This window comes from Etheostoma spectabile, chromosome 13, assembly GCF_008692095.1.
Source record: "Etheostoma spectabile isolate EspeVRDwgs_2016 chromosome 13, UIUC_Espe_1.0, whole genome shotgun sequence".
In the NCBI taxonomy this organism is placed as follows: domain Eukaryota; kingdom Metazoa; phylum Chordata; class Actinopteri; order Perciformes; family Percidae; genus Etheostoma; species Etheostoma spectabile.
Genome location: NC_045745.1, coordinates 8313830 through 8324630, shown reverse-complemented (window position 1 = coordinate 8324630; position 10801 = coordinate 8313830). Strand labels below are relative to the sequence as shown.

At 40.2% G+C, this 10801-nt stretch overlaps 1 protein-coding gene across 1 annotated transcript in view; it reads right to left on the bottom strand.

The window, feature by feature from the left end:
* Window positions 1-6138: 6138 nt before the first annotated feature.
* Window positions 6139-10801, bottom strand: part of dbn1 (drebrin 1) — a gene marked incomplete at its 5' end in the record, with an annotated part of 31361 nt that continues 26698 nt past the window's right edge. The window contains 4 exon segments of the mRNA XM_032534608.1: window positions 6139-6990; window positions 7579-7678; window positions 7790-8265; window positions 9849-9977. Coding sequence (XP_032390499.1) covers window positions 6935-6990; window positions 7579-7678; window positions 7790-8265; window positions 9849-9977 — 761 coding nt within the window.

The window sequence follows — 10801 nt, the reverse complement described above, 5'->3', positions numbered from 1 at the left end:
CTGTCCTGGGAAGAGGGCCAATCAGAAGGAGGAATTGAAAACACCTGTACAGGTGTCCAGGACCTTTTTGAAGTTTCTTGTCTTTTGGCATTTTTAAGGGTTTAGGGCTTTATTTCCAGATCATTCAGCTTTTAATTAATTGTTATTTTGCTGAAATAGGTTTGAGAAGTGCTGGTCCCTCTGGTGGGATCTGTACCTCGGATCCAAATTGCTTCATTTTGGTTGAAGTGATCATGTTTGTTTAAACAATTTTTTTTAACTTTAAATAACCTTATTCTTTAAAAAGAAATCCTACAAATGTTTTACAAAATGCAACACACACACACACACACACACACACACACACACACACACACACACACACACACACACACACCACACACCACCTCTTGTTAACCATCAGTTGTCCTCGTGTTGTTTGTTGTGTCTTCATGTTGTCCTCATGTTGTCCTCGTGTGGTTTCATGTTGTCCTCATGGTTGTCCCCCTGTTGTCCTCATTGTAGTCCTCATGTTGTCCTCATGTTGTCTCAGTTGCCCTCATGTTGTCCTCATGTTGCCTCGTTGTCCTCATGTTGTCCTCATGTTGCCCTCATGTTGTCCTCATGTTGTTCATGTTGTCCCCATGTTGTCCCCATGTTGTCCCCATGTTGTCCCCATGTTGTCCTATGTCTCCTATCAATGTTCTTTTTAATTCCCAAAATAAACATGATTGATTCCAACGCTCTTTGCCAAGTTAAATCTCTACTTCATTAATTTTGGGTCTTATTCTATTTTATAGCATTGTAAAACAAAGTGAAGTGTTGTTGAAATAGTGTTGAGTAAAGTTGACATATCCCGTCTGTGATTATCATCAACATCCATTCCTTTAATTTTAGTCTCAATAATTCCTAATTTCTGCTTTTCTAACTCAAAAAAACTGAAATTAATTTCCTATAAATGAGGTTTATTGACCATAAATTCCAAAAATAACTGTAAACTGAAGTTAATAAGTTAGTGTTACGTAGTGTTGAAAACGTCAAAAAAGTGACAACATTTTTTTTAAAAGTCATGCGTTGAAAAAAGGGACAAAAACATAAGAAAAAGTTGCAAAACATTGTTAAAAAGCGTCAACAAAAGGGTTGGTTTTCAATTTTGACGGCAAGACAACAACAGTTAAGGAACCTTCATCTTCAGCTCTGTCCTTAAACGAGCTGTTTTTCGGGCATTTGCTGTCATCTGATGCTGTCCGTTTTGTTGGGAAGACAGTCTCATATCAGTTAAATGTTAAGTGAATACATAAATTACGAACTTCAATCAATTTCCTGTATATTAAAGCAACAAACAACAACACACACCTTGCTTACTCTTGGACCTTGTAGTTCCCCCAGCGGCCCCTAGATGTCACTGCAAAGACAAACTGACTGCATTGGACTGAACATGGAAGGAAAACTCTTTCTCCAAATATGAAATAAACCTTTTTTTTTTTACCAAAATGCTTCAGGGCTGATCACTGATGTTTGTCTTGGTGGTGTGATTTTGAAAACAATTGTTCCACATTTAAGTCTAAAGACATTTGAAATGGCAAAATTTGCATCTCATTTCATTTACTCAAACTTAAAATTACTGGAATTTGTTAAGTTCCACATACTCAAAACTGCTGAGTGCCAGTAGCATTTACTCTCTTTTGAGTTTAGTGGATCTATTTTTTGATTAATATGACAAGATTGACTTGTACATTTAATTTGACTTGGTGTTTTGTAACCCTTGTGTTGTTTTCCCAATACCATGAAACACTATTATCGCGTTTTTTCCAACATTTTTGGAACTTTTTCATTGTTGTGGGTGCTTTTTTTGATGTTTTTTTCCAAAGTTATTTGATATTTCTAGTGGTGACATCTTCAGCGCTTATTTCGAAGGCCCTTTTTTTTGTGATAAAAAACCTGAAAAGACAACATGAGGGTTAAGTTATTAATACTGAATGCGGTTAAGGCAATCAGCGATATTTTAAGTTTTGAGGTAAAGGATTTTGAGTTTAATGAAGTCAATGTTGTTGAGTTAATTCACGGTTAATGAAAAAGATTGAACAAGAAACATTTTGAGTTTAGTCAACATGAAATGCTGAGTTTTTATACTTAAAAAAATTCGGTTATGTTAAATATTTGAGTTGTAGATACTGATAATATTTGAGTTGACTTAATTAGTACTTTAAGTTAACAGTAATCAAAAAATGCAAGTTCAGGTTACTCCAAATATTTAAGCTCTTACAAGCTTAGACTTTTGAGTTAACTCAAAAAAATGCTGTCAACTTATTACAATTTTAAGAGTACGGCTTACTTATTCAGGTTTATAAGAAATATCTGTGAATTAACAGTTGTGTGACTGTAAATTTGAACAGAAATTGTCCCTTGTACGTGAGTCACAGGAATACTTCTGTTAATTTACAATATAACAGAAAGTGTTATGTTTTTTTACCATTGACACAGTTATTTAACTGAAAAATTCTGTTTTTGAATTACGGTTTACGTACTCTACATATTCATGGAGTCCTTCTAGAAGGTAAAAAGTTGGTTTAAAGGAAACTTATTTAGACGTTGAAAAGGTATTGACAGTTAAAACTTGCTGTTTGTATAAACGTTTCAAACTTGTACCGATTGATGGGACTGCATCTTACTGACTGATACGATTTAAATGCTCATTATTTCTCTTCTTTTTGTTAATATTATGAAACTATTGTGATCTATTCATCTGCAAGTCACTGTCCGGGTGACACAGATATAAATGAAGAGACAAAATTAAACCAAGACATGGACATTTATTCACTAATTAAGACTCATTTTAAAAGATTTAACACAATTTAGATGATGTTGGATGTGAGCGTGTCCTCTTCCCGTCACCCGATCATTCAGGATGAAATACAAATTAACAAATGTCCATTTAAAAGTTGTAAATGTTAGGGAGATGTTTACAAATGTGTTTTTTTTTGCTATATGTAAATGTGTGTAACGCACTGACAGGTGTGTATTTATTTTATTTGTGGAACTTGTTTGTGTATTTGTAAATCAGTTTTATGTTTGCTTATTATTTTTGTGAGTTGACAACTGTTATTCTTGTAATTGTACAATGTGTTTTATATTTACGGATTATGACATTTACACACAGATTGACAATCTGTGTGTAAATGTGTAATCTATAACTATAAAAACAAAGTCCACAAATACAAAAATAAGATTTAACTCCCAAAAAATAAGTTGCAAATACAAGTTCCACAAAGAAATTCTGCTAGTGCATAACAACACATTTACAAATAAAATAAAAAGCAAATAAAGTTGTAAATGTTAGGGAGATGTTTACAAATGTGTTTTTTTTTTAATGTAAATGTGTGTAACGCACTTACAGGTGTGTATTTATTTTATTTGTGGAACTTGTTTGTATATTTGTAAATCAGTTTTTTGTGAGTGTGTGAACTGTTATTCTTGTAATTGTAGAATGTGTTTTATATTTACAGATTGAACATTTACACACAGATTGTCAATCTGTTCACACAAATTTGAGACACATCTAACCCCGTACCCGGGTTCAGGTGTTTTTGGGGAGCCGGTTTGATTTTGTTGAACAGCTGATCCTGGGGTATAGGATGACGATGATCATTAAAGGTGCTCTAAGCGATGTTGGGTGACGTTTGAAGTATTTTAAAACAAAACGAGGCTAGCTTGCCTCAACCCCCTAGAGATGTTTGCTGTATGTGACAAAAATTGTTGGAGCCGAAAAGACGCGTGACATCGTTTAGAGCATCTTTAATGATGATGATGATGATGATGATGATGATGATCATCATCATCATCATCATCATCATCATCATCACATACCCCAGGATCAGCTGTTCTGGAACGGACCAGCTAAATAATCTGCAGATGAACTTGTTCTGTTCTGGTGAACACACACAGTATCCTGATGCTCTAAAACACACACACACACACACACACACACACACACACACACACACACACACACACACACACACAGTGTTATTATTGCCTAGGAGTTTTTATTTTCTACAGGAATTTACAGCAAAAAAAAGTCTAACACAGTTGTTGCTAATATTCAAAAAGGTCCTGATAATCAATTCTAGCACACTCGTTGACAGGTATTAAAAACACACACACCTCCCGTACGTCTCGGGCCCACCCCACCTCTCACTCCAGTTTCCAGGGCGACTAAATATTGCATCATTAAAAAATAAAAATACATATGGTACTTTTTGTTGCATTGGCACAGAACAAAAGCAAAAGTCGGGCAGCAGGCGTGGGTCAGAGAGGATTTAAATCATCACTTTTAGTGTTTGTTTTAAGCTGCGTGGAGTAAAAGATGTCAGAAGGGTTTTTATTTATTGATATATTTTGGACCGCGGAAATGTTCTGGTATTTGTTGTCTTGGGGCGAATCGCTCCCGCCTTGACTAAAATGCAGCAAAGTTTCGTTTTAAATGCAGTTATGTTGGCTGAGCACATCGTTGTCTTTGTCCTCTGGATCTCCTCATCACCTTCTCGCTGCAGAAATGCTACATACAGTCACGTTTCACTTTAGCCCGTGTATGTGCTATATATATATATATATATATATATAGGTATGGTTACATAATCACTGATCAGTCTTCCTCCACAGCGCTGCGAAGGAGGGTCTGGCTAGTCCACGCAGCCTTCTGGGATGGGAGAAAATGTGCTCTGGTTTATTGGCATGTCTTTAAACCAATCACAATCATCATGGGCGGTGCTAAGCCACGGTGCCTCTGAAAAACAGCCTCAGGGAAGAACTTGTTTTGGTGGAACATGTGTACGTTCAAAGGTTGTTTTAGTTGTGCGGGAACAGGAAGCTCCGATTGGACAGAAAGTCTAGCTAGTTGTCTGGATTTACCCTGCAGAGACCTGAGGACCAGGGAACCATAGTCCTCAGATTGGACAGATAGTCTAGCTAGCTGTCTGGATTTACCCTGCAGAGATCTGAGGACCAGGTAACCATAGTCCTCAGATTGGACAGATAGTCTAGCTAGCTGTCTGGATTTACCCTGCAGAGACCTGAGGACCAGGTAACCATAGTCCTCAGGTTGGACAGATAGTCTAGCTAGCTAGCTGTCTGGATTTACCCTGCAGAGATCTGAGGACCAGGTAACCATAGTCCTCAGATTGGACAGATAGTCTAGCTAGCTGTCTGGATTTACCCTTCAGAGATCTGAGGACCAGGTCACCATAGTCCTCAGAAATCCTTTGCGTTGTAGAATTACAACACGATGATAGCGGAAGGTAACGGACATCCAGCCGGCAAGAGGGACATCCAGCTTACTGTCTGGTGGCACCAGAGCAAACCTGGAAGTGGACCGTTGTGGATATAGACTACTCTCTGATGGTCAAAGTCGAAGCAGAAGAGGCTAAGATATCGGAACTTTTATTCCCTAGCAGCGGTGGGCGGAAGGATTCAGACACTGCTGTCAATTGCATGGTCACTGAGACATGTCCATAATGTCTGTGAAGCGATGTCTCGACAAACTTTGGGGATCTATGATTAAAACTGACTTGATTTGACATCTCACTTGACCCACAATCCCACCGTAGGGATGTGGAGGACGTAAACATCTGGTTCTCACTGCAGATAAAAAAAAAAAAAAAAAAAAAAAAAAAAATGCGTGGCCGTGTCTGGTCCAGGGGTTTCATCACAAGCTTCCTCTAAATAAACGTTTAAATAATTAAAATTGAAAAGGCAGGGCGTCTGCCTTCAGCCTCCTAATCGGAACTGGATCTGGGCCCACTGTGGACATTATAAAGGGCCGGGTGAAAAAGTCTCATTTTTAGCTTTTGAAGAATCATACAAAGGATTCGTTGTTTTTCTTCCTACTGTGCACGAGCTAAAGGTTCATCACCTTAAAGCCACACTCTCCTAAAAAACTGTTAACACTTGGAAAAATATCTACAGTATATTTATCTAGGTGAGATGCAAAAAAAATGCTTCTTTTTTTTTTTCTTTTTTTTTTACACTTGTGTAAATATATACGTACGTGGGGTAAAAAATAATGAATTTTATGGACCCAGAGGGGAGGGTTAGATTGAGAAGCTGCAGTTCATTTACAGGGAGACAGAAGAAGAAATCAAAGTGCACTGAGTAAGCGTCCAGATTTACGAGCCGTTTAATCTTGAATTCAGTCTTAAAATCATACAAAAAAGGAGCGAAAAAGGTTAAAAACGAGTCACACTTTGACCCGTTTTCAGGAATTTCCTCTTGAGAATGCATATGATTTCTTCAGGATCCCATCAACCGTTCAAATACACCAGAATAAATTAAATGTTTCACCTTTTTATTACAATAAAGTAAGGGCTAAATCCAAGATTAAGTGACTTGCAGAGGTGAATATTTCTGGATATTTTGGGAGGAAGGCAGAAGGAAGGTGGGGGGGGAAATAAAAGGTAAGAAAAGAAACAGTGAGGAGATATACATGGCAGCTGTAATAATCCACTGTATTAGTTTTATAGGGTGTTATTAAAGCACTACAAACTAAGTGTGTCGGCTGCCTGCCACACATTGGGCTTCATGTGTCTAATATGCAGCAGTGCGCTACGTTAATGTATAATAAATCATTTACAAACAAAGGTCCCTCCCACAGCTCCCGGCTATTACATCTGCATAGCAAAATAATAAGAAAAAAAACAAACAAATAAATAAAATAAACACACAGAACGACCCATAACTGAGCCTTCAAACCACCGTCAACGTCTTCTCTGTGGCTACGGTTTAGTTTCCCTCTAAAAGATAATACAGAAGTACTTTTGATGCAAGATTTGTTATTATTATTATTAGTTTTTTTGTTTGTTTGTTGGTGTATTGTTTAAAAAAAAAAAAAAAAATCAGTTTCTTCATGAAGCGCACTTCCTACTTCCTCTTGGTCCGGTGGTGGTTTGTGATTGGCCGGTCAGTCATCGTCATCGTCGACCACGGGGTCCGTGTCCCAGCACGTAATGTCAATCTCTGGGAACACACACACACACACACACACACACACACACACACACACACGTTGATTTATTCCATAAAAGATAACTTTGATATCATGAGTTAGATGACATAGAAAAGGTGTTTATAATATTTTGGCTACCCTTATGTCTATAAATGGGATGAACGCAATAATAGAAACACCCATACAGTAAGTGAGTGGCTGCTTGTGGACATTGCCAGTCTGCATCCCAAATCTCGTGCAAGACACACAACCCCAAATAGCTCCCGTGTGTGTGTGTGTGTGTGTGTGTGTGTATGATTAGATACTGATGAGCAGAGTGGCAGCCTCTCCAATCAGTGTGTGTGGTGTAAAGGGCTTTGAGTGGTTGGACGAGTAGAAAGGCAGCGGTGTATAAATGGAGCACACACTGGAAACGTCCATTGTTCTGAATTTATCAGGACAACAGACAAACATGGAGGAGTGTTGAGTTTGCATAAACTAAATGACCAGGGGGTAAATAATTACTCATATGTACAGTATGTTACAAATCAAAAGCCCTGCTGTTGATTGTTACGTCATATTTAACTAGTGGTCATTTTCTTTGCGGACCAGTATCTTACCTGGTGGCTTGTTATAAAAGACCGGTGCAGGTTTAGCCGAGGACTCTTCTGGTTGTCCAAATTCTTCCTCCTGTGATTGGCTGAAATAGCCCTCACTGGCCTGTAAGAGCCAATAGACAGGCAGAAAGAGAAGGAGAGCAACTATTTACAAAGAACAACAGAGAAAAGTCTTGAATGCACAGCGGGGGGGGGCGGTGTTAACCGGTCTGACCTGAGTGCCTTCTTTCAGCAGCGTCTCGCCGTTGGTCAACAGCAGCTGGACATCATCCAGCTCCTTCCCCTCCACGGACGCATGCTGCAGTGCATGCTGGTAGCTGAGGGTCATCTGGTCGGGGCCCGTCACGTCCACGAGGCTGGCGGGGTCGTCCTCGGCGACGGGGGCCGAGCAGAAGGTCCCGTCCATCACGTCGTCGAAGCTGAGGAGGGGCTGGGGCCTGGCGCCGGTGGCGGAGGCGCCGGGCGGGACGGCGCCGCCCATCAGGTCCACCAGATCGGAGGACCCGCAGGTCTGGGAGGGGTCGGGGGCGGGGCCGGGGCTGCCGTCCCACAGGTTGACCAGGCTGTCGGTCCCGGACTCCCACGCGGAGAAGTCGGAGGAGTCGCGGGCCTGCGGGGCGACGCACTGCACGGGCTTGGCGGAGGCCGACTCCTGGACCGGCGGCTTCTGCTCCGGCTTCGGCACCGAGTCTGGAGAAAAGAAGCAAAGCGCCGATTTAATTCTACGTTTTCTTAACAAAGTCAACAGTTGATTTGATGATTTGGAGATTAACCCTCAGAGCCCAGCAGAGGGTTAGGGTGTTAGGGTGTTAGGGTTTTAGGGGGTTAGGGTTAGGGTGTTAGGGTTAGGGTGTCAGGTTTAGGGGGTTAGGGTGTTAGGGTTAGGGTGTTAGGGTTAGGGTTAGGGTGTTAGGGTTTTAGGGGGTTAGGGTGCTAGGGTTAGGGTGTTAGGGTTAGGGTGTTAGGGTTTTAAGGGGTTGGGGTTAGGGTTAGGGGGTTAGGGTTAGGGTGTCAGGTTTAGGGGGTTAGGGTTAGGGTAGAAACGTAGCGCCCTGGATGGGCGCTACAAGGGGCACGGGCACAAGGGGACCACCGGTGTGAATAAAACACTTAAAACCTCCTTTAAAAACCTGGTTCGGGTCTAAAAAGCTGTTCAAAAGAAGGCCACATGATCAGAGCCGGACCAAAGGACCACAGGACAGGACGGACAGCGGGGACATAAAACTTTAAATAAAAGGTCTCCTCCACTTCTGCTCCACATGATTATAACAAATAAAACTACAATAATTAAATATATATATAATGTACATAGAGAAAAGAAAGGGGGGGGGAGTTATTAAGTTAATAGAATAATTAAATAAATAAAATATATAGAAAGAGAGTAAGAGTTATGTTGATAAAATGCCCGGTGTCCAGTCTAAAAGAAATTCTATTAAAATATATTAAAATACATTAAAATCATTTTTTTGACATAAATTACTTTTGAAACCACATTTAAAAATACTAAAATACTGTTTGAATTACTTGCCCCTAAAGGATAAAAAGTACACATACCATTAAAATTAGTAAATGAGTGCTCAGAGGGTCAGGGTCCGGGTCAGGGTCCGGGTCAGGGTCAGGGGTCAGGGTTAGGGTCAGGATCAGATCAGATCAGGGTTAGGGTCAGGATCAGGATCAGGATCAGGGGTCAGGGTCAGGGTCAGGATCAGGGGTTACATTAAGTCAAATTTCTGGTTCATAACTCCCAAGAAAACTGTTTTATACAATAGAAATGCTGGTGTAGCGTTGCTGTATGTTAATAAATATCAATAAATATGGCATTACTGTTAGGATTGGCAAAAGCGAGATGTAAAGAGTTTGTCCACTGTGTTAGTTTTAATGTTAACTTTTCCACTGACACAGGAGAACTGTGTTAGACAACAAACATGGTTGTGTAGCATTGCTGTGTGTGTGTGTGTGTGTGTGTGTGTGTGAGATTCAATTTCACTTTAATTTTTTCCCTTGGTCCCATAATTGTCCTGTAACTTTTTTTTTTTTACATTCAGATAACATCACTGCAGCACAAATATGCTAATAACCCAGTTTGTCCTGAAAAACACATGTTAACAGATCAACTGTGCACTGCAGGGTTGTTATACAAGCTTATTTAAATATCCGAGGGCTCAGAACAGTGTTTAAATGTTAACTTGATACAATTTGGTCAAAGGATTCTTCTTACATTTGTTTTAACTGTATTTTTGTGCCTATGTATGTATTTAAACTCTCACTCCTACCCCAGGCGTCTCTGCAGTCCTCGTCCTCCTCCCTGCAGATGTCCTCTTTGATGGACGTGGTGACTATTTTGGGAATGGGCGACACGGCGGCCTTGTTGTGCTCTGTGCTTGCTTCATCGTCATCGCCCCCTAGTGGGGAGAGAATAGCACGACATCGAAAAAGGTACACAAAGATAAAAACAAATCCTCAGAAATACAGAAAAATTACACTCATGATCCAGATGTGTTGATCAACTGTAACACAGAAACTGACCCGGGTTTTTTTTTGCAGTTTGTTGTGCCAAAGCACTCCAGAATTATGGGAATAATACATTTATTTTTAGTAAGTCCACTTAAGTCTAAAGGGGTTTTCTTCATTTGAAAGTATCCTGAGTCAAAGCATGCCGATACCAGGCTGATAATCAGGTTTTCTAACCTCCGGTCACATCCTGTGTTACTTCAACACATTCAACACGTCACAGAATCACAGCAATCACGTCACGTTGGCCGTCACAAGACCCGAAAAACAGACAGGAACGGTCCCTGAGCCAATCAGACGCTTTGTGGATGGGACTCAAGTTGGAGACGTCACCAAGCTCCGTCAGACGTCGTCCTTAATCACATTCAAAGTTTTAGTTTGACGGACATTGATGAGAGCAAAGTGAAAGATGTGAAACTCCCCCTTTCGCACTCTCTAATGTTTGAGGAACACTGTTCCAAAATGTAGAAGTTTGATGTCCTGTATGCAGAGGTAGTCTGTTTCAACTTTTTAGCTTTATTTTTAGCCACGTTAGCAGCTGGTCTCTAGGTCTGGCGATGTCCATCTGCAGATCTGTCGGTCCACCACTTTAATTAAGACTGAACCATCACACCATGCATCAAATGGATTAATTGATTAATTAAATTTTGGTCCAGAAATATCCCATGTCAAGGATAAATCTTAATGAATTTGCTGATCCCCTGACTTGTCATGT